The 25,687-nt window shown below is 32.9% G+C and overlaps 1 protein-coding gene across 3 annotated transcripts; it reads left to right on the top strand.

Moving 5' to 3' along the window:
- Window positions 1–2,654: 2,654 nt before the first annotated feature.
- LOC132748879 (uncharacterized) lies at window positions 2,655–25,016 on the top strand. Of its 3 annotated transcripts, none has more exons than XM_060738558.1 (11): window positions 2,655–2,962; window positions 6,031–6,286; window positions 8,413–10,094; window positions 10,427–10,535; window positions 11,656–11,862; window positions 12,619–12,722; window positions 12,918–13,051; window positions 14,796–14,961; window positions 15,856–16,134; window positions 19,548–19,667; window positions 20,209–25,016. In XM_060738558.1, the coding sequence occupies exons 2-11, from the start codon at window positions 6,066–6,068 to the stop codon at window positions 21,849–21,851; spliced, it is 4,665 nt and encodes a 1,554-aa protein (XP_060594541.1). In that variant the 5' UTR covers window positions 2,655–2,962; window positions 6,031–6,065; the 3' UTR covers window positions 21,852–25,016. The 3 variants fall into 3 exon arrangements, with proteins under 3 accessions (XP_060594541.1, XP_060594533.1, XP_060594524.1); XM_060738550.1 differs by lacking the exon at window positions 2,655–2,962 and adding an exon at window positions 3,018–3,167; XM_060738541.1 differs by lacking the exon at window positions 2,655–2,962 and adding an exon at window positions 3,175–3,334.
- Window positions 25,017–25,687: the final 671 nt, after the last annotated feature.

Here is a 25,687-nt window from a genome sequence, read left to right as displayed (position 1 = left end):
TTTGTATAATAATGCACGTTTTTCGTTCAAATGCTTTGTAATTAATCACTCAGGCCTATCGGCCTTCGTGATTATATTACTACGCATTTGAACTCAAACCGTGCATTATTCTACAACAATGCACTCAGAATTGATATCTACATGTATTTCCTAATTTTATCACACACCCGTGCCGATTTTGCGACTCCGTAAATATGGTATTGCACGGCCGTGCATATATTTTGACGTGACGTCATTAGCGTTATACAAACATAGTGTAAAGACGCGCTAAATGTTAGCGTTATACTATAGACGCGTCATTGAAAAATGACTCTTATTTCACTTTAAACGGTCTTTATTTTGGGTATGTGATATAAATAGAATATTAAATTCGTGTAAGTTCATTACTGAATTTATTGCACTCGTTGAATAAAATAATATTATTCAACTCGTGCAATAAATTCAGTATTGAACTTACACTCATTCAATATCCTCTATTTCTAACCAATTCCAATGTCATATAAATGTATATATAGGCCTATATATATATAAGTGTCAAATGACAATTATTGGCGTCCGCGCCGAAGCGCGGCGCTCTTATGGAATGAGATCAGATTTTGTGAAAGGGCGACAGCAACTTCTCGAGCCTTTTAGTCGGTCATAATAAAAGCCGAAAATTCCGATCGGTATGAGGGTGCTTGATTATTAAATAAGAATGAAATGTCGCGATATGTTACAATGAATTTTCGCAATGCTAACATTTACAAATGAAATAACCTTTTCCGTCAATAAATCGCGCTCTTCGGGGTTTTTTATTTATCATTTTGTAGTACACAGTCGGTTATCATGTCATGGTATGTTATTGTTGTACATGTATCCTAGAATGATCAGTTGATGACCTAAATATTCCAAAAACCTATTTATAGATATATCTTTTTATCAATCCTATCGGTAAATGCCGGTCTCTCCCGGTCTATTTTGACCAGGATTTACTAGTGACCGGCGAATAGTACCACACGTTATATTGTCCGGTCTCTCCCGGTTTTGGAGTAGATGTTTGATATCGTTACAATTAGAAAAAAACAACAATAGCATGTTTCATTTTATCTATATGAGATAAAACAATAAATATGTACACGGATTTATATGTAATATAAATCCGTGTTATGTACAATAATTGAGAAAAAGGTACATTTTTTATGGTATTAAAATGACATTATCAACTTTGAAACATTTTATTTAATTATTCAATTTGTTATCCGTGTTTAGTAAAGATGCCGAGGAATTATTCAAAGTTACAAATTAGATTTTATGAATTATTCAATTGATCGATAATTTAAAAAATGATAAAGAAAAATACAATGTACATGTACATGGTTTAAGAATAAACAATATTATATATTGAAAGATAAACCATAATTTACTGACTTTTTCCAGTTAAGCTTTGACTTATAATCGTCGGTCAATATGACAATTGAATTCTTAAAATTTATTTTACAATTTTAATAAAAAAGAGTAGTAAAAACTCAGTATTAAAATAGCACATAAACACAAAAAAAGAATAAAAGAAAACAATATTCATAAAATTTGTATTTTTTTTAAATTAAAATTAATAGATATTACAATTATTGTATAATAAACAATTATGCTCAACATGATCAACATGGTAATATAACCAGTGTCATATTTTTACTAACTTAAAGTGTGAACAGATACCTTAAGGGGGTCTTCGCTAATAGCGATAACATGTACATAATAAGGGACAAATGTGTGGTACGTGTTGATCATGCGTTACACATATGGATTATAAATGATTGCATACATGTATATCCGTTGCTATTAATAACCACGATCATAAAGAAATAACAAGTAATATTCTAATCTCTAGCATGCCAATCAAAGTTCATAATGAACAATGTCTTTCGTCCGCTCTTTCATAAGTGGTATACATTTCTGGTAGTTTAAAAGAATATCTTGTCATCATATGTGTACTAGTTCATCTTCACTTGCTGCATTTCTTGCTTGGACGCCCTTTGATGCTTTGCATCAATGCTTTTCTTGTAAACCATATTATAACCAGAGACTTTGCAATTGATTACGGACGGCTCTTTGTTATGTACAACGGGTGCTTTATCATCCTCGGAAGTTTTCGCAAGTATCTTATTGCAGTCTTATGTTTTAAACTAAACGCTCACCCCTGAAATAATTATTAGTTTGATACAGTAATGAAAAAAGAAGATAAATAGGCTTAAATAAGTTACAGTATGCTTAGTATGCATGTATATAGCTATTTGTAATTGAAATATTGAGAAATATTTATGAAAATGCGTATTTTCATTTTCCGTATTGTCTTGCCGAATTCTAAATTCAGCCAGTGGGGAATTTTTTCAGATTGCACAATGAGAGAAAAGTTTATTTATAAAATGAGTACTGAATATTCCACATTATCTGCACTTAGCGAAGAATGACGGACTGAGCCGAAATCTTGCGACGGTGGGAACGAAAACCAACGAATCTCTTAAACAGGTGCGTGCATGAATGGATACCAATCAAATTTGCGATCGCTGATGACCTCAGTAATTTTAACCAATCAGATAACATAGCGCAACGTTGTAGTTTACTGAACACAATTCTGTTGAATAAGACCTCTGTTTTGGTCAATTATAAATCTATAAAATGCAACAAATAATCGTTTAAGAAATTATAGAACATCGTAAAAACATACATCAACATCTTTTTTAAATGTATCTATGTTCTTCAAAGAATGCAGCGTGCTCTTTATAAGTTAAATATGATGTTTTAAGACTGACCCATCAACATGGCTATGTTACTATTTTTAGCATATTTGAAAAGCTTCGTGTTTTCAGGGTTTGCAAGTACTTGTTCATGGGCTGTGGTTACACATTCATGGTACTATTTAAGGCCTTGGCACAATTGAATTATTGTCTTTGATCAATTTTTGGCCTAACGTTCATTAAGAAAGGTAAAATCATGTGTTTTTATGCGACAAAATGGCTGAAAATAGACCAAAATGTCGGTCTGATCTCGATGGTTTGTTGAATAAACGTGGCCTATTTAGGGCGTAGTAATGAATGTATGGTATAAGTGCGCGTCCTGTCAGAGCAGTTAAATATATTTCAGAGCGGCTTAATCGTCGTTAATAGCTGCTAGAGATGAACATCAGATAGGTTGTAGCAATATATTAATGACCTAATTTGATCCCATTCAGGGAATTCCAAAATTTGATTGCTTATTAAGTCTACAGCGACCGAATAAACTCATCTATTTAGCCTCGCTTAAAAAATACAACAAATATGGCCGCCATGTTGTTTTTCACACAGAAAATAAAAATTTGGTAAGAATTAAATAATGTCCGTACGTATTTAATTAATTAACTTTGGAAAAGAACGACAGGTTGTCTTAAGTGTATAATAAGTAGGTCAATGTATCTATTTTTGGTAACGTGATATTGAGGGCAGTCCCCATACGATGCCCATTTAAAAATGAAAAGCAATTTTGATAGGTTTGATGAGAATATATATGAAAATATGCCATTAAAATCTGCAGTAAATCGCTGCAGACACACTCAAATTTATCCCATTCAAGTAGAATTTCCGTAAAGAAAACTATTGTACATTATATATTAAATTCATGTGTTAGTTATAATCTTATAAACCCCAACCCATAACACTAACCCTCACCCAAAACATGACGAATTAATAACATTAAATTTTAACTACTCATAAAGCAAATACAATTTACAAATACATACAGATACCCTTACCCATAATGGTAACCAAAGAAGTAATCTGAGAGAAACATAAAATGATAAATACTGACACAATATCATCAAAATTCTTTCTTTCCTAGGAACATACGTCTTTGGAATACCCTTCCTCTAACTGTTCAGTCTAGCCCCAGTTTAAACATCTTTACTGAGAGGCTTGACCCATTCTATAAATTTTAAATTGCACACTACGTCTTTTAAATTAATAGTCTTGTAGTACTTTTATTCTTTTAACTTTTTAATTTGCATATAAATAATTTCTTTTATTAACAGTTCCCTGACAACGCGCCTGCTAGTCATAATCAGAATTGATTGTTAAGCAGTATAATGTAGATGTAGATGTAGAAATAATTTTGTGTAAAATGCTAAAAACGCACATGTAGCTGCGGACATATTCTAAAGTCTAGCCTTATAAAGATGGCTATATTTCAGTTGTTTGTTACTTCTGAACAGAATGCATCCAAAATCAACCATCAACTGAGTTGGATAGATGATGGTTAAATTTAATGTTGGCTTTTATATAAAAATTTGAACAAACTGGTGATAATTGTACCAATCAATAGAGAATAAAATTAGTTACAGTCGCCATAATTATATAATTGTTATAAACAAATTCAGTTATAACAACATTTTTTTAATTACAAAACAAAAATGTCCAAAGATGAAATGACGAATTAATAACATTAAATGTTAACTACTCATAAAGCAAATACAATTTACAAATACATACAAATAATTTCTTTTTTGATATATAGCTAATTCAGCTCAACTTGACGTAAAAATGAGCAGAATGTCTCTTAAATGAAAGTTTAATCATTGTAATGAGCATTTATTAAAAAAGTTGTGTTGTTCAAATTTTGATATTTCAAAATAGATAAAATTAAAGTTAAACATGACATGTTTACAGTATATAACAGAAACATACAAACTATTGCAATTTATAAAATGAAATATATAAGTCATAAAGCCTTGCACAAGTTACTTTCTCAGAATTTGTTGATGATATTACATGTAAAGGTTTTAGAAATAAGATAATTAATAGATTCAAGTTTATTAGTATCATCGAAAAAACAGTTCACTTTGGAATGTCTCTGAATAGTTGATGGTAATCAATTTCTATAATTTTTTATTCACACATTTTACTTAGCAATTTTCTGTATTCAGTCCATTTTATTTAGCTATCTCTGCTGTTAATTGTGCACACTGATTTATAATTAGAAATTTAAAACATGACATCAATAAATCCAGGAACATATAATTCATGACATTATTATGTTTAAAATTTATACAACCCTTATGAATCGAACAGTCTTCCTGGGGTCATGTACATATGTTTTAAATTCACACATGTATGTTCAACTCGATCTCAATAAGTTTAATTTAATGATTCATAAGACTAAGATAGACTATTTGACATTTAAGTGATGGTAATATTGATCTCAGATTTAAAATTAAGATATAGAAGTATTTAATTTGACAAAAAACTATGGTTTGCCTTGTCTTGAGTCATAGTATGCCCTGTCCCAAAACAGTCTGCTCTGCCTTGATAAACTGTTTGCCTTGGTTTGGTCAGTCCTGTTTCACAGTCCACTCCGTCCTACAGTACGAATCTACTTAGTGGTTGAAATTGTATTTTGAATCTTGGCACTTTATACATATGGTACACTGATTTAAGGGGATAGTGTTTATTATAATGACAATACAATAAATCAGTTGATTTATTAACACTGTTTACCTTGTTTCCATAGATAAAAAATATCGCAGATTACCATAGATAAAAATATCGCAGATTATGTTACAGATGGTATCTAATTCTATCATTTTTGTTAGCAAAAGTTCTACCAGTTAATTTTATAAGTTAGTAACTTCTTGGTCAGTTCTACCTCTCAAGCTCTGCCTAGTATATAGGCAGCAAAGATCTGATCAGCAAAATCTCAGACAGAAAATTTCATTGGCCATTGATTTTAAGCACATTTAAGTGGCACATTTTGTTTTGTATACTAAATTTTTCAGACAAATTGCAAAATCCCCCCCCCCCCCCCCCCCATTAAGGCTAATTTTTCCTCCCTCAAATTTGCATTCAAGCTCCTCCCTATGCAGTGCTCTTGTTATAATGAGAGCTATGGTTTTATGGAATGATGCTTTCTTTTTGGACTATTGACACACAATCTTAACTCAGGTGAACCTTAAAAGAGATAAGATGGCCCACTTCAATGTTGTGATTTATTATTGTTTGTTTCATAAAATATTTCATTTCTTTTCAGAAAATACCAGTTTATATGGAAACTCTAATCCGGCAATGTATGAAGGGAAAAATATCCATTATTCACCATCATCAGACCAGAAGCCTTTATGTTCATTCAGTGGTAAAATATGTAATCAGAGACGTCTGAATCATTTTGGATTCTGTGTGCGACATATTCTTGAAGACCCAACTGCACCTTTTAAAAGATGTGCTTATGTTGCAAAGTCAAGTAGACAGACATGTACACAGCCAATACCGAAAAATGAAGACAGAGAGTAAGTAAATGCAGATAGATAAGTACATATATATATTATTAATATTCCTTTATTGGTTTTACATTTGTAAGAGGACATTCAGTAGCTCTGGCCACTGTCTGTTCAGAAATCTTTATCATGGGATTACTGAAAAAAAGTGTGCATTTGATTGATGAACCTCAATTTGTAAAAAGACATCTATCTGGAAATTGTGTACTGTCCTACTTTCCATGACTCATCTGCATCCAAATTTCTGATCATCATTTCAGTATTTGTACTTGAATTTCTGTAAAATATTTTTGATTTAACGTTTTCCATTGTTGAGGTATTAACTTCAATCATCATACATATGTGGTAAGGTTAATAACCCTATTGCTTGTATTTTCAGAATTATATCCTCTGTAAATTAAAAATCTTCCTTATGAAAAATGTCATGTTTTACTATAGATTACTTCTTAATTTCACGTTGGAATCACTTCTGACTTAAGATCACACCAACATTGTATTTTACAAGTTTTATAACTCGAACAAACCCATGTTTACAGAATTATCACTCCTTTATATTTAGAATTTTCTTTAAAAATTGTTATATTTTGCATTCAGTCATTTACATCTTCATTTCCTTAGGGATTTACAATTTAAATTTCAAAAAGATGTTCCTTATCATCACCCACATCATGTAAGATTTTGTTTAAAACTGAAGTACCCATATCTTAAAAATTATTGAACCTAGAATTTTATTTTAAAATTCTATTTCACTTTACATCTATCTTTTTTGTAAATTAATGGATTTTCTTCAGACTTAAGCTTATTCTCACCCACATCACATGATCCACATCATCAATTCATAGCTTTTGTCTTAAACGACCACTTTAAGTTCCCCCCGATCATTTTCTCTCTATATTTTTAATGTATTAAGCGACTTTTGCTCAACACCAGCACTGCTAATTAGTCACCTAATTGAGAGCAATCTTTTCATTAAACGACCACTTTAACCTGTCAAGTACTTGTGCTTTTAGATAACGCCGCCTCGTAAGTGTCAACAATCAAAACACAACAAATAAATGTGTAAAAAACTCTATTTCCCAAACCGTTTTAGCGTAAGCAAATGAAGTTAGGTATACGCAGGGCCAAAAAACCCTTCTTTGTAGAGGCCGAATATAGGCTGCTTCCCCAACCAAACTAGCCTCTTTTTTCCCCCCCAGTTTGGTCCTCCAAATTCCCCTTCTTTTGAAATTTCCCATAGAATTTAGAACAAAATTAAATCATGGTGTTGAATTAAGGTCTTTTACTGCCTTATTAGTATATCCCAGTGCTTTTTGCTTTTCTATTTTGAAGAACTTGTTAAAAGTTTGTGTTAAATTTGACACCCCTTTTCCCAAGATATGCCAAAATTACGAATATTTTCCCCAAGAAAAAGGCTGAGGCCCCTTCCCCAAAAATGATGTTTTGGCCCTGATACGCGTGACATGTATTATCCAATAATATTGGTTAAACAATGCAACGCTCCGCCCCTACTGATGTGGTGTTGACATTAAGACTGCATTGAATTGACCTTGAACTTGATCAGCAATTAAATTAGATGTAGTTTGTTTATTTGAATGAAAAATGCACAACAGAAAAACATCTTCACTAATAGGGTTTTCGTGTTGGAGACAAGGAAAAACAACAGAGAAGTTGAAAAATTCTGGAAAAAATGTCAAACATGTACGTAATGGATCAAAACTGTTTTGTCAATAAAATAACAGCAAGTTATTTTTACATTGGCATCCATTTAGATTATCGAGTGTACTAATTATTCAACATTCATATAAAAATGAAGTTGTTAAACATTCCCACCGCATAAGAAAGATGTCATTTGTAAATTTTGACTTTTATGTCATGCTTTGTCTTAAGAGACCATTTCATTAAGTGACCGTTTTTGGTGTTTCCCTTATGCGGTCGCTTAATACAAGTTTGACTGTACTACATTGATATTTCATTACAGTTTTGTATAAATGACTGCACATTTTAGATTATCGTAATACCCCTTTGCTGACTTTATAGCATTAATCAGTAGGACCTTCAAAGTTTCACAAAAATTGGATATTGTGACTAGTGAACAATTTCATTTTATAAATATAAATTGATGTGTTATATATTTTCAGATATTGTAACAACCATATGCAAGTGCTGGGAATGTTGCCTAAGAAAGAACGGAAACCAAAGAAAGAGAAAGAAAGACCAGGTTCATTGTCAAATCAAATTCATCTTGGTGCTAAATCAGACCCTGGTCTTCTTCAGAACAAAATAAGACCAAGGCTGTCTGTCAGTGGCATAAAATCAAAGCTAATGTCAAATAAACTATCATCTGGAGGGGAAGATATGGATGATGTATATGCATTCCCCACAGATAGTACAGAAAGGAAAGTGAAAGATCTTACAGTTATGATTTCTAATGTTGCATTACCAACTGTGTCTGTAACTGTTACACCAGTGAACAGTGCTTCTGTGACTAAACCCTCAGTTGATGCTGGTCAGTCTTCTTTAGCTAAGATTTACCCAGAGCTGGCAGAAAAGCTGGAGAAAGTTAAACCCAAAGTTGAAACAAAAACAAAAGGGAAAGTCAAAAGTTCACGAACTATGAATAGCTTGCAAACAAAAATTGCACAAAATAAAATTAAGGATAAATTAAGGAGGAATCAGTGTTCATCAAATACATCTTCTCAGTCACAGTCACCTTGCCACAGTTTCACAAGTTCACCAGGTTATCAAATAAATTCAAGTTCTCCAAATCATCTCTCTCATTCTCCAGCTAATTTAGCTCCACCCAATGTAACTGTGATACAAGATGGAACAAATTCTATTTCTAACTTATCTGCAGCAGTAGGATCATCAAATACAGCTCCAGTATCTAGTCTTAGACATTTGAATCTTTTAAATGGTCTGAATCTACAGACATTGAATATGAGTTTAGAGCAGCTAGGTTTACCTGTTCCCACTGTAAGTGACATTGAACAAACTTTGAAACAGCTAGCTTCTGCAGCTAATATTCCTGTGGAAGATAGTCAAGCATTTAGTAATGAAACTGGACTTTCTACTGTTGTACCTGAACCACATGTAGGGGCTATATTGCAACCAGAATTACAACATTTACTGGCGCAAACTTTCACTCCACAGTCTAAACCACCACCACCATATTCTAGTGTTCATCATAAACCAACAAGAGAGTTGCTTCAGACTGTACCAGTCTCTAATGTATCAAATACAGTCACACAAACTGGACAAGTCAATAAACAGGTCATGAAAAGTGACTGTGTCACTGTACATCAAATAAGACCTGTTACAACATCAGAATCTTCATCAGTTTCACAAGTTCCTATTGTGAAGAAACAGTTTGTACCTGATGCATCACTAAGTGGTGATAAGGTAGTATCAACTTCAACAACAGCATTATTGTCATCATCTTCATCAATTGCAGCTTCCTTATCATCACCATTACTTCAGTTTCCTGGACATTCTAAACTTACTTTACTCAAATCTTCACAGACAACCCCAAGTGTTTCATTGAAAGTTGCTGAATCTACTAAGCAGATTTTGAATTTGACTGGTTTTCAGCAACCAAAATCAAAACTCACAAAACCTAGAGGGAAATTTCGTATAAATTCATCTGGATCATCTAAACGTCCAGTTCCATTATTTTCTCTGCCAATGACAGTTGTTAAACCAAGGAAAATTCCTAAGCTTTTAGATGATGAAGACATAAAAAAGTTGAAATCTAAAAGTGCAATAGAATACTACAATAAAAGTAAAGAGAAGAGGATTGAGAGACACACTATGATTTGTTCTAGTAAGTTCTACCTTGCCTTTATTTTAATGGGTGTAGTTGGAATGTAGAAGTTGGTGCTATATACTTGCTAGGTCTTAAATATTCTATGTCTTACAATACTTGTTATGTAAAGATACCATGTAAAATTTTTGCTTTGGCAGTTGCCTGTGAAGTGCAAAATATCAATTGATGTGTGACATTTGTACTGGGCCAAATCATGTCATACACTGTACTTTCTGGAAACTTCTATAATTAAATGGACATGCTATTGGGTGTTTGAATTGGAAAAATTAGACCTTTTTTTCATTTGTTTCATGATGTTACCTGATTTGATTTTTTTAAACTGTTTGCAGATGTTGCAAGCTCTGATGAGAGTGAATTATCTGACTGTGATATGTTACCATGGCAACCAGATTGGTTCAGGGCGTCTTCTGATGAAGAAATTGCAGAAGATGAAGAAGAGTAAGTCAGAATGAAATATTTAATTTAAAGTGTTTAAGCTATATATTTGTTGTCTGTGGATTGTAATGCATTGCTTTGTGCTGAAAATGGCCAGTAATGGTGTAACTTTGTTTACATATACCTATATTATTATAGTATAAAATAAAAATCTAAAATCTCATCAGAAATTATAATACCAAGAGATTTGATATTTTGAATTGTGGCACTCTACAAAAGTGATTTAATCTTTACTATCGGGCTAAAGGTTGCCTTGTTACAGGGGTCACTAACTTTAAATAGACCTATTTTGGAAAGAAACTACATAGCCTAGAGCTTAAATAATTAGCATTTAGTGTTGTTGAGTGGAACTCTACTAAGAATCCTGACCCTATTCTCTAAAATGACTTTACCCCAGTGTGACTAAATGACTATTTCTCCATTGTAAGAATTAAAAAAAAAGGAGAATTACAAAAAATAAAATAAAAAAAATTTACCTTTTCTAGCATTGGATTTCAGCTCTTGTATACTTTTAAAGTGTCCTCAGCATTTGTATACTTTAAAGTGTATACTTTAATTGTATATTTCTTGTATACTTAAATATTTCTAAATCAAATACACATATAACGAGTTTCATTTGATTTGGAGTTAAATGTTTAAATATAATTATTTGAAGGGTCACAAGAAAGCTAGGCCAATATAGGCAGATACTTTAGATATCAGTTAGATGCCATGCATCATCCACAGTTTATTTAAACAACATCTTCAAATTCACAGTCCACATGGTAGCGGACTGTCTCAGAAGAAGTTAATTTTCATAGATTTTATAGTAATACAAGTTTTAACTATATTTCCTAAAGCTTATATATTTGGCATGTATCATTGCCTAATTGACATTTACTTAAATTGTATGAATTATGTGAAAAGTGGCCCTACCCCAATCTGAACCCAGTGACCTTCTGCTTTGAAGAATTTTCACCTTTTCTAGTTACTGATTTCAGGTGATTTATCAAGGTCCATCATGCTATATAAAAAATTATCACATTTGGAGATTTTTGTAAAAATAATTATTCTGTTACTATAAAATTAATTGTTGTGATAAATAGTATTGATATATATTTGATTTTATTTTGAATTATTTAAGAAGTGATGATGGTTTACGAACAGCAAAACTTGCTCTTGGTCGGGCAAGATTACGGAGACAGTGTTCACAAGCTAGACGATCAAGTGTAATAAATGAAAACAAATTTACGAGAACAAAATGTCTTATTTCTGCAGCACGAGAATCTCAAAAATCTGCAGTTGAATGTTTACAAGAGATTTATCATGATAAATCTAAAACTTCTGAGAGGTAAAATTGATCTTTTTCAACTTAGTTTCATGAAGTTTTGTTTATTCAGTTAAAATGTAAACTTTTGTGTTATAGATTATATTTCTGATCTGCCTATAGTCACATATTTAATACTCTTTTTGCATGATATATTTATATTTGAGAACAGAACTGATCGTTATCACAGACTTGTGTGTATTATTATCCGTCATCAGTGTCCTGTTGACACATTTCTAATTTCTACTTGAAACTTTGTAACACCAAGGATGAGCCATAAGGATTGGCCATTTTTCTGTCATCAAAACTTTGGGTTTGTTAACTTAAAGTAAGTGGGACAACCAACTTCATTATATATAGAATTGAATATTGAAGCTTGCTCAGAATGTCTGTCTTGATAAAAGAAAAAACCTTTTGTTTCCATCATATGTGGAACATGGCTGATCTTCTGTGATATGCGGTCAAAAAGTAAATCAACACTAAGGTCAAATCAAGGAAAGACCTTGTTATTTCTTTAGAAACTGCTTAATTAAATAAGAATTTTGGTAGTTTTATGTTAACAACTTAGAAATATCTTGCTCTTCATGTGTTCATAGGTTCATACTTACACTCTAATGAACTTGAGATATAAGGTAGCTAAAGGTTTCGTGCAGCTAAGTGATATAAGAGCATCATGGCCCACATGTCATGTTCCCTCACTACCTTAGATTATAGCAGAATCTGTTGTAGACAAACATCTTGGTAATAAGATTCAAAACTAATAAAATTCTGATGTTTCAGATCGAAAAGTAAAGGTTTAGTAAAAAGAAGATGCCTGTACCTGGATGAAAATGAAGCTCAGTGTAAACACAACGTTGTGCCATACACAAACCATTGTATTAAACGTATCCTTTTAGCATGGAAAATATTTTAACTTAAATATATACTGTCAACTCTTGTTATCTGGATTTTTTATTTTTAAAAGTTTACTATTTTTTCTTCACCTTATATTAATTAAAGACAATAAAATTCAAGATTTCAAATCTATATTCAATGTTTTTTTTTTGATAAATGGGTTTATGACCTTAACTTTGTATAAGATGTGATGTACAATGTAGACCAGCAGTTATTTGAGTATTGTACAGCAAAATTTGCTGATAACACTCAGTGCTGTCATCCTGTTGTAGATACCAAACATGAGCTGCCTCTGTGTATGGAACATGGTGTTAAAGCTGTAAGTCTATCTTTCTTCTCCTGAACTTTGGTGATATCAGTGTTGATTATTTAAAGTTAAATTTGCATGCCTCACTACACTTGAATTGTATTTCAATTCTTCATATCATGCTTCAAATAAATGACCAAATGACAGCAATGTGTAAAACAAATAACATTTTAATTATCCCCCGCCGATGGAATCGGGAAGGGGATATAGTTTTGGCGTTGTCAGTCCGTCCGTCCGAATTTCGTTTCTGTAGTAGTTCTCTGCAACTACTGGCTGGAATTCAACGAAACTTTATGGGAATCATCAATATCAAGAGGAGATGCGCATCTGTCCGTCCGTTCATAAGTCCGTCCATCCGTCGTCCGAATTTCGTTTCCGGAGTAGTTCTCTGCAACTACTGGCTGGAATTCAACAAAACTTTATGGGAATCATCAATATCGAGAGGAGATGCGCATATCGTCAGCTTGTTCTGGTCAGACCCTTTAACTCAGAGTTAATGCCCTTGATAAGTTATGTAGAATGCATATAGATTAAAATTTTGTTTCCGGAGTAGTTCTCTGCAACTACTGGCTGGAATTCAACAAAACTTTAGGGGAATCATCAATATCAAGAGGAGATGCGCATATCGTCGGCTTGTTCTGGTCAGACACTTTAACTCAGAGTTATGGCCCTTGCTTAGTTATGTAGTATGCATATAGAGTAAAAATCGTTTCCGGAGTAGTTCTCTGCAACTACTGGCTGGAATTCAACGAAACTTTATGGGAATCATCAATATCAAGAGGAGATGCGCATATCGTCGGCTTGTTCCGGTCAGACCCTTTAACTCAGAGTTTTGCCCTTGATTAGTTATGTAGTATGCATATAGAGTAAAAATCATTTCCACACTACTTCTCTGCAACTACTGGCTGGAATTCAACGAAACTTTATGGGAACCTTCAATACCAAGAGGAGATGCGCATATCGTCCGCTTGTTCCGGTCAGACACTTTAACTCAGAGTTATGGCCCTTGATTAGTTATGCAGTATCCATATAGAAAAATATTTGTTTCCTCGCTACTTCTCTGCTACTACTGGCTGGAATTCAATGAAACTTTATGGGATACTAAGAGGAGATGTGCATATAGTCGCATTGTTCCAGTCAGATACTTATAACTCAGATTTATGGCCCTTGATTAGTTATGTAGTATGCATACATCTCATTGGCATTTCCAGATTTTACTATTTAACACAAAGTTATGGCCCTGTTATTGCCCTGAATATTTATCAAGTTCAAAGAATATTACTGTTTATGCCATGATTAATATATAAATAAAGCCTTATGTCTTCAGTTGTTGTGTTAATAATAACCAGTACTCGGCGGGGGATATAATTCAACGAATTTGCTTGTTTTATTATATTTCCAAGAGTGCCATTTACTATAAGAGCTCTTTTATTATCTTGACACTGCTCAACTTTGTTGGCCTTTCATAAATGTTTACATATAGTGTAACTTGTTACAACTTTGATTGGAAAATTAAAATCTTTCGATACTATTATCAGAGCAATGTTACTCACTTTTTGAGAGAGTCAAATTATTGTTATATGCCTTTTTTGGCCCAAAACTTCCTTTTATACATTTTCAAGCCCACATCTATCGGGGCACATTGGAGAGAGTATGATTTACAAACTGCAATAGTTCTAGTTCATGAAAAAAACAAAAAAAACAGCATTTTTTTTCCTCTTATTTATTTTGTGTTTTATTGTATTTTTCCTTTCAGGACAATTTCTTGAAAACTCAAGAACTTGAGCCAAAGCCAAAACGCCCAAGAAAGAAAACGAAGCCATCAGCTTTGACAAGACCGCCAAAAAAGGGTAAAAAGAAAAGAAATCAAAGGAAAACTGTCCGTCCAGAAAAACCTTTACCTTTTGATTCTGAGGATCAAGGTAATGCTTTATATTCTATGGTTTGATAAAATATCATCTGAATTCTTATAGCTATTGTATTGTATTACCCTCACCAAACATAGATATTAGATATTTCATCATTTCTGTGTAAACAACTGTGTTCTGTCATATCCCATCCTGATTATTTTTTATGCATCAGAAGAGTAACAAATAGTTTCTTAACTGTCTGTCTGTGGCTGTACATCTCTGCTTGTTGTTTAGGCCATTACTTTGTTATTCACTGATGAATTTTGAAATAATTTTGCATATGCGTAACACACATTGAGATGATATATGCAAGAGCCAGGTGTATAGGTTAATTGTCAAGGTTACAGTACACTAACTTGAAAAAGGATTTTTTTCATAAAAGTGCATTGATAGTCATTTTCAGTCAAAAAAATCCTGGATGAATTTTAAGATATTTTTTGCATATATAGAATAGACATTATTATAATAAGTGAATCAGGTCTCCCACTCACCTTGCAATGGGTCATAAAACAGAGCTTACTTAAAGTATAATGACTGTGTATGAAATCACTAATGATATTGAATGGTAAACAAAACAATCTTGACAAGATGATTTTGTCCTATAAACCACTGCATTTCTGTTGTTATTAGGTAAATGCAACATAAAAGAACAATTGAGCCACATCGCGACAAAACCAACATAGTGTGTTTGGGACCAGCATGGATCCAGACCAGCCTGCGCAGTCTGATCAGGATCCATGCTGTTCGCTATCAGTTTCTATACTTGTTATAGGGTTTGTAAGCGAACAGCATGGATCCTGATCAGACTGCGCGGATGTGCAGGCTGGTCTGGATCCATGCTGGTCGCAAACGCATTATGTTGGTTTTGTCATGGCGCGGCTCAATTATTTTTATTACATTTTTCAGAGGCAGTTGAGAGTGAGACAGAGGAGGTATCATGTCAGCCTACATCTGAGATGAATGTTGACTCAGACTCTGATAAAGCTGAATCACAATCTTCAAATACTGATGTAAATGAGAAACCATGCATACCAGCAGTTAACAAGTTAGAATTAGATACCAACAAACCATCTCCTAAAGTTGTAAAAGATGGGGTTAAACTAGACACTGTTGTGATAAAGGAACAGAGAAAATTATCATCAACAATGCAGCTGGAGGAACTAGACAATCTCGCAACTTTATCAGGTTTATATATTTACTTCTCTAAAGGGTAGTAATTGAACAATCTGTTCAGTTTAGATTAACATTTTACAGCAAGCCACTTAATGAACACTGACTTTGAAAAACAGGGAAGATGGGCAAAAAGAAAAAAGCCAGCAGGAAATATAAGAGAATTTAATTTTTTTTTTTTAAATCAGAGAATTTAAGGGACTTGAAGTAAATCTGAAAATTTTGATCTGAAGAAGAAAAAAAACAACATAGTTTTTCTTGAATAGTTCCTTTCTTATATTTGAAATACATTTTTCAGTATCAGAATGCATTTGTTTTCATATTTTTTTTTTCTGGAAAATACCACTTTGTTTGATCGTTTTTATGATTATACAGATATATATTTTTGCCAAATGGTAAATCTGGCTTTTTAAGAGGTGTTACTAACCTTATCGGACTGTGTAAATCCTGCAAAGATTTTTCAGTGAAAATTTTGATAAAAGCTAAAAAATTGGACACATTTCATCAAATTGTTTATAAAATTGAGTGTGGTCGAGTGGCAATCAGCCACTTGCCCCTCACAGCTGTGGGCTCAAATCATGCCAAGAAAGCTATCCAGCTGGTTTAAAGAACATACATGGTTCTTCTCAGGTGCCTGCTAGCAGTCATTGAATTTAGCACTGGCCTGGTTGCCCACGGCCAGTGAAAATTAGTTTGGCCAGTGTAAATTTTAAGAAAATTTAGTTAAATATATAGTAGAATAAATTCAAAACTGGAATTTGGGACAGTAAATTAAAAATCTTAAATTCAATGACTGTGCTAGTGCCAGAAATAATGCATGGAAGGGCATCTGAGGTATTCCTTCACCAGTATAGCTAGAAAATTACCATATATACTACTATTTATGTTAAAAACCAAACCAAAAATACAAAATAAATAAAACCAATGATTGTCAGGAAATGTTTAGTTCATATAAGTGAAGGTCTATCTTATTTATGGCCAGTTAACAGATCCCTGCCCATAGATATTATTGACCATATTCTAAATATAATTTCTTGAAATCAAAGTAAAGATGTCATGTGTGCTGTAAATTTAGAGGTATAGATTAAGGGCTGGATATAAGCAAGGTTTTGGCAATAAGATTTTCAGGGGAAAAAACACATTTTTTTGTCAGGGAAAATTTGATAATGTTCAGAGTTTCTTTGTTTGAAAAAAATTTGGCCACCTTAAGTTGAATTTCTCTTTAGTAAAACGGTTGTTATTAAAATTTTCTGAGGTGGCCATTTTTGGTTTTATCACATGCATCAACAAATGTTTTCTAAGTTTCAAGGGGAACCAAAATACATTTGAGTATTCTGCCTAACTAATAACAACCCTGAAGTTAATCAGTAACTTTAAACTTTACAAACTAGCTTACAATTTAAATAAATGACATGATCTTATGAAATTACATTTGTCTCTCACCACATTCAAGAATCATGAGACTGTAGAATTAGTAGTTGGTCACTTGCTGAGAAATCTGTAATTTCTGATTATTTATTCATGAAAGTTGGTTAAGTGTACTTATCGCCACAATAATTCCAAAAACGTGTTAAAAAGAGCATAAAAATCAGACAAACATAAAACAGGATCTTAAATTAACCAATTTTGATGAAAAAATAATGATTTTATGTTTTAAGTGTGTTTATATTTATGATTTGATGAGATGGAGCCTTTGTCAAATTATGCCTTCTGTTCTTAACACGTTTTTATGCCCCCACCATATAATGGCTGGGGCATACAGTGTTACCCTGTTCCGTCATTCTGTCATTCCGTCATCATCAGTTTCTGCTCATTATCTTAGTAACGGTTGCACACATTCAACTAAACTTTGACATTTGGATATATCATGAGAAAATACAGGTCAAGTTCGAATTTGGTCATGGTTCGATGATTTTTTGCAGAGTTATACCCCTTTCACTTTGAAAATAATATGAAATTTTCAGTTTCCGTTCAATATCTCTCCAAAGGTATTACACATTCAACTCAAATTTTACACATGGATACGTCAAAGGAATGCCCAGGTCAAATTTGAATTTATTCATGGTTTGATGATTTTTGGCAGAGTTATGCCCCTTTTACTTTGAAAATAATATGAAATTTTCAGTTTCTATTCATTATCTCTCCAACAGTTTTACACATTCAACTCAAATTTGACATATGGATACGTCAAAGGAAGTCGCTGGTAAAGTTCGAATTTATTCATGGTTTGATGATTTTTGGCAGAGTTATGCCCCTTTCACTTTGAAAATAATATGAAATTTTCAGTTTCCTTTCATTATCTACCAAACGGTATTACACATTTAACTCAAATTTAATATATGGATATGTCAAAGAAATGTGCAGGTCACTGCCAAATTTGGTCATAGTTTGATGGTTTTTGGCAGAGTTATGCCCCTTTCACTTTGAAAATAAAATGACATTTTTAGTTTCCGTTCATTATCTCCCCAACGATATTACACATTCAACTCAAATTTGGTCATTTGGATATGTCAAAGGAATGTGCTGTTCAAGTTCGAATTTGGTCATGGTTTGATGATTTTTGGCAGAGTAATGCCCCTTTCACATTGAAAATAATATGAAATTTTCAGTTTTTGTTCATTATCTCCCCAATGGTATTACACATTCAACTAAATTTGACATATGGAGACGTCAAAAGAATGCGCAAGTCAAGTTTTAATGTGGTCATGGTTCGATGATTTTTGGCAGAGTTATGCCCCTTTCACTTTGAAAAAAAAAGGAAATTTTCAGTTTCCGTTCATTATCTCCCCAACAGTTGTACATATTCAACTCAAATTTAACATATGGATATGTCATAAGAATACACTGGTCAAGTTTGAATTTGGTCATGGTTTGATGATAGCTGACAGAGGTATCCCTCTTGAACTTTGAAAAAAATCAGAAATTTTTAGTTTCCGTTCATTATCTCCCCAATGGTTGTACACATTCAACTCAAATTTGACATATACATACATCTTAGGAATAAGCAGTTCAAGTTCGAATTTGGTCGTGGTTCAATGATTTTGGACAAAGTTATCTCTCTTGAATGTTGGAAAAATGTTGAATTTTTAGTTTCAGCAGTCATACTTTTGTAGAAATGTATGTAGTCATTATTTTGGCTACAAATATGCAGTATGCAATTTACAAAAGGTTAACACTGAATAGTTTCTGTACCTTGAACTTTGTATAAAACGGTTTGTGTTTGCATTGAATAGTTTTAGGGGCTTTGAACTTAAAATGAAAAAAATAGTTTGTGCAAACAAATTTGGAACTAAATATTGTAACATCTGAAATTTTGGCTGAATGCGGGGGCATCCGTGGCATGACGACACATTTCTAGTTTTTTACCTATTTTAAATCATATATTTTTGATAAATGATAAAGTAAGCAGAATTTTTATATACTTCCAGAATTAGAAAATGTGAAAATGTTTGGAGATTTGGACACAACAGCTTCTAAGCTACTGGAGGAGAATGATTTTCAGGAGGTTTTCAGTAGGCTGCCAGATGTTGCTTTTGACATATTTAACAGTAAGTTTAATATTAGGTTATCGGAATAATCACATTTCACCCTTCTATAAACTCAGTCAAGCACATACAGCTCAGAAGTGAACTTTTGTGATTATATGATGTTTGTGCTCTATGTAACATTAGCTTACATATTTGACATGTAGCATTACTGTTTGGTCTTTTACTGAAATTTTATAAATCTTGACCCTTGGGTCAAAATTGGCCCAGCCCTATGGGTCCCTTTTTGAATGTAGACATGTATAAGAAAGCACATTTAAAGCTTGTGGAAAGCTGCAATGCCTGAAACTTGGATATTTGGCATGTAGCTCATTTGAAAGTGGACTTCTACAAGTGAAATTAATATCATGTAACTGGGGTCAAAAAAAGACACATTCAATTTGTTCTAATTATAGTAACTATTTCTCACATTTAATCTTGGTGAGTGATGTTGTAGAAACTTGCCTTAAAATAATCTGATAAGATACCTTCATTGTATTCAGACTGAAGAGTCAGATATTTTCAATGCTTAATTTGCATTTATATATTGCAATGTCAACTTCAGGTAAAAACAGCGGACTGCCAGGCACAGATGAACTTCAAGATTTTGAGGAGTCATTGGTTTTGGCCAACAGAGAACTGAAAATAACAAAAGACCCTAATGTGTCTGCTATTAACCTACCTGTAACAGCTATGCAGCCTGAACAAACCCAGACATCAGTGATACCACACTATTCCAAATCTCCTCAAGGAACTTCACAATCAAATCAGAAAGATGCACAGTCTCAGATGGTCTTTCCACCTTTATATACCCAGACTCATATAGCTCAACAATCTCAGAATGCCTACCCTCATGTTTCTAACCAGCCTCAAACCTCAGTTGCACCTATATTAGAGGAAAGTGATGATCTAGCAAGACAAATTGCTGAGGAAATCATGAAACAAAACATTGGTCCTAGTAATAGTATTGGTGAAGCTTTATGTAATGGTGATGCTGAAGAAAGTATAAAAGCTATTGCCAGGAGTCTGTCTAATTCTGGAATGATGCTTGCAGCAGAAACTAAAAGTAAATCTCAGTCTCAGGAAGTGTCATCCACAAACCAGTCCATCCAAAGTCTTTCACGGCCTCAGTCTGTGCATTTAGAATCTATGTACTACCAGCCTAATGTTGCCATGCAAAGTTCACAGTTATCAGGAAGCCAGCAAGGAGCAGGACTTGTATCTACTTGTGTTATGTCTAAACCTCCAGGACAAATAACTCAGAGTCAAGTCTCTTTTGCTGGACAAGTACCTAGTAATTTAGTTCCACAGAATGTTACAGTTACACCTCAAGGCATCATTACCCCTCATTTAGGCTCAGCTAGACTTGGCCCTGGTTCCCAGACTGTAACAATTGGCAACACAACAGTGACTGGAAACCAGACTGCAGGTATTATTACTCTTCCAGTCCAGCAACAATTGACAGCACAGCAATTATCTGCCCTTGTTCAACAAGCAACAGCCCATCTTCCACCATTACCTCCATATACACCTCGTCAACAGAACTCTGTTCCTGCATCTACTGTTTCTAATTCTTCTCAACCACCACAGTCAGTAACTGTGCCAAACTCTCGTCCTCTCAGCCAGGACGAGTTGATCCAACACTTGGCTAAGCAACAAGAGCAATTAGGAGAGCAGCAACATCTTTTGGCACAACAAATTTTACAACAACGTTTAGCAATTCTTACTCAGCATCCTATGCCTGTGAATGTTACACTCCCGTCTACTCAAAACCTTGGTTTCTCCACAATATTACATCAGGGACCAGTAGCTCAGCTTGGAAGATTCAATCAGGGAGTTATTCATGCAATACCGAACGTTGGACAAATAACACAGATGATCAAAACAACAGTACCTACCTCACAAAAAACAAGTGCTCCTGTAAGTTTGCCATCAAAAAACATAGTATGGACTTCACCGCCAAATGTGACTATTACAAGTCCTAATGGCTTACCTAGTAATGTTGCGCAAACTTTTGTTTCGGGTATAAGTGCTAAAACAAATAAAAAAAATAAAGTAAACCAGATAAATGATACATTCATTGATTTAACTGATTCAAATGATCCACCACCTTATGAGGCAACTATTTCATCACATGGAAAGTCACAACCTCCGCCTACTTACCCTTCACAGACTAGTACTAACACAGTTGTCACTGGAAAGTCTTGACAATAATTTTAATTCAAAATATTTATTTCTCAATTTTCCTTCTTTTCTGATAAAGGAAACAATTTTAAAAGATATTAATATTGCTGGGACCAAGTCCACTTCTATTTAGCTGATCAGAACCAAAGGTTCAGGGTGACTTATTAGTATGGGAACTTTGGGAAGGGGATGCTCTAGTGCCCTGTGTCAACAAATGTCTTTTCTCCTGAAACAATTTGCTAGATTTATTTCAAATTTGGTATGTAGCATCCTTTTTGGCAGTCTTGAGTAATTTTTTGGCTGTGTTTGATAAAAGGTCATAAGGTAGTAGGACACGGGGAGACTGATGTGTTTGCACTTTCCATCTTTACCTGTTACATTTTCAATAGACTTAAAGCATAGAACTAGTTCAATCACCAAAAAACAATGGTATAAGCTTAATCCTCTTAATATGTAATATGTTGTAAATTGGGTGTCGTAAGTTAGGACTGTTGAAACATTTTCTTTGAGACACAAAACATCATTAGTTTGTTGTCTTATCAAGTTTGGTAAAATAGATTTGGTTAGCTGCAAGTGCTAAAAAAATATATAAATATTGTCCAATGGATAGAACATTACCAAGTCTGGGTGGTAACATTTTTAGCTGGAGGAAGTGTCATGATCCACTTGTCATTGGTTAACTTTTTGATCATTTATGATCATTAACTTCAATATTAAAGAAACGTAAAGATTAAAACTTTATATGTTGATGCACCTTGATGAGTCGCACCGATTTTGAGGTCAAAAGGTCTAAGGGTACTGTCACCTGTAATAGGTTAAGATCCAATTTCTTGGAAACTGCTTAAGTTAATCAATTCAAACTTGTATACTTGTTCATTAACAACATATCACAAAGGCAGATATTCATGAAAATATATTTTGCAACATTATGGGCCTTTCATTCACATAGATTTTTGTGTCCTTGTTAACTTTTTTGTTAAGGTTAGTTTCTCTAAAACTATGAAAATTGGTATTGTTGTTCACTTTCCAAATTTGAATGCAATTTTAAAATGCAGATAACCCTGAAGGTAATTTTTGCTTGATTAATCTTCCTTTTTATATTTATTAATTTTCTGAAAATAAAAATCCTCAAAGATATTTTTTACAAACTTTAAATACTTTTTGCCTATCTAATCAGTCTTCATTTTTCTACTATGCTTTTATCATACTGTCAAGTACTCAGAAAAGTTGAGCACACTTCTCCTTGGATGCCTTTGTTCTTAAAATTACCCAAAATATTTAATTGGCTCCTGAAATGAATAACTAAATTAGTTTGTATAAACTTTACTTATTTTCTGGCTAGTCTAGGGAGATTAGTCAGCTTTTGAGGCAACTGTCATTTTTAGGTGAAGATCATTTAGGTTGACTGATTTGTTAAATAAGTCTCTGAAATAATCTTTTTAAGAAGATAGACTGATATAAGTTAACTTGAACTTGCTTATTGGGCAAGACACTAAAAGAAGCATTACTTCTTATTTTTTATGCCTTTTACATTGTAAATCAGAGAGTTCTATTTATTAGAAATCTTAGAAATTTAGTGCGACAAGTTTTATAAATTATCAAAAGATTAGGCCAACACATATCGAATAAATTGTTTACTTGTATTTCTATGACAGTAAATCATGTTATTTAACTTATAGTGACCTTTAAACAGAGTTTGTCATAACTTGCCATTTGTACCAAGCTGTTAATGTGGATAACAAATCTATCAAAAGGTATTTTTAGCTGTATATAAATGTTTTAGATTTAATGATTTCCATCCAAAGATTTTTGTTAGACCTTTTATTTATATGTTAATTGATGCATATTTGGATCTAATGAATTTGATAATTAAAGCATTAATTTGCATGCATTATGCTTGAATCATGTAACTGTAATTCTTAGTAACAAAATGATATTTTACTGTTATTATATATCAATAGATGTTGTGTACTATTACATTGTGTAATTAAGGGGTCGCTGGTACGATCCTCGAGCAAAGCTTTAATTTTTCAGCAATAGTTGATCTCTGATACTGAGTCTTATGATCATTTGTCTCTTGCTGCTGTTTGAGAAATTATGTGGGATTAGTAGTCCACTAATTTGTAATTGAGTTAGTTATCCCAGGAACAAACCACCCAGATCTGACAAAAAAAATTAAATATAGATTAAAACCAGACACAATAAGGACTATTTTGCAGAACTGTTAAATTTTTTTGACTCTTTTTTTATCTGTCTGCTACAGGGTATAAGCTTTCGTTGTCAGTCTGTCCATCTTTCACAAAACTTGTCTTGTCTACTCTTCAACTACTGGTGCAATTTTATTCAAATGTTTAGGTTGAATGAGTTTTTGCTGAGTTATGGTCCTTAAAAAAAGCATTTTTTGCCGGTGTCTCTTGTTACATGTAAATGGAACAAACTTTCTAAACACCCCTCAACACAACCGTTGAATTAGCTATCATCATTGGCTATCACAAATTCAACAAAATTACTTGTTTATTTCTATGACTACATTTTATCAATGTATATTTTACACTCTTATTAGACAGGAAGTTAATTAAAATTGGTCTGTAGTATTCTTATTAGTCCCAAACTGTTCACTGATATACCTTCATTCCATCACTTCCTGTCTGAAGAAATCTGAATCTAGTCTTAACTCAAAAAGAACAAATCCTAGGTTGATTATACTTGATATGTGTATAGAGGACCAGATGAAGATTAAAAATCTTTCATTGTGATTGCAATGGTTATGGAAGTGATGTAAAATGATGGAACAAATCTGGATCCTGTCATTAGTAAAAAAAAAAAAAGGACAAAAGTCAAATTTATGATACTTGGTATGTGGATTGAGGGCCATATGCATATTTTGCAAATTATAATTAATTTTTGTATCTTTCCATCTGTGTGTTTCATTCCGTCCTTGTGAAGAAATCTGGATCCTGCCATAACTCAAACAAAACAAGAGCTGGGTTGATGATGCTTTCCTGGGTGTGTTGATATAGATATTATGCATGTCATTTTAAGAAGACATGGTTTTTATGGTTATTTAAAAAGTAAAAATGAAATTTGACGCATAACTGAGATATGATAACTCATAAAGTTAACACTTGTTCCATGTATGTAAAAATTATATCAATTTCCTTAAAATTGCTCAAGCATGATTTCTTCCTAGTAATGTGTCAACTCTAAAATTTGAGACAAATTCTTAATGTCAATTCTACATTTATAAATGATTGTGGTAGGGTATTGTACAGTATTATACTGTTAGAAGACTGCTACATTGTCTTTAACAACTTCTTGTTGACAATAGAAACTTCAGATAACTTGACATACCATATGATTTGAGAAAATCATAATTTTTACCCTGGTGAACAATACAGGGTGATCATGTGATGCAGGGCCATTATGGCTCTCTTGTTAAATTGTTATGATATTTATTTAATTGAAATGATTTATCTTGTTTATTGTATCATGAATGTAGTTTCTAACTAGTTGTAAAACATTTGTTTCAGTGGAGAGGTCTATATATAATTGTGTCCTCTTGTCAGTCAATCTGACTGTCTTACACATTAAATTACAATTTTTAAATGTTATGTTGATTAAATTGATATTTAAATAGATAGCTATATGGAAATTACAAATGCTATTTTGTTGTTTATCTGATGACCAGACATGGCAAAATTATTGTAGCTTTTGTGACAGAAATAGTCAAATTTAGCCCATCCTGATATAAGTAAATAAAGTAGTTACAGTCACCTGAAAAAGATTTTAAAATTGAAATAAGTTTTTAGTAACCTACCAACTCATCTGCTGAGTAAATTTTGACTAATATACAGATAATA

Source organism: Ruditapes philippinarum, unplaced genomic scaffold (genome assembly GCF_026571515.1).
Source record: "Ruditapes philippinarum isolate M1 unplaced genomic scaffold, ASM2657151v2 ctg535_1_1_1_1, whole genome shotgun sequence".
Lineage (NCBI taxonomy): Eukaryota > Metazoa > Mollusca > Bivalvia > Venerida > Veneridae > Ruditapes > Ruditapes philippinarum.
This window is presented reverse-complemented; position numbering and strand designations above follow the sequence as displayed.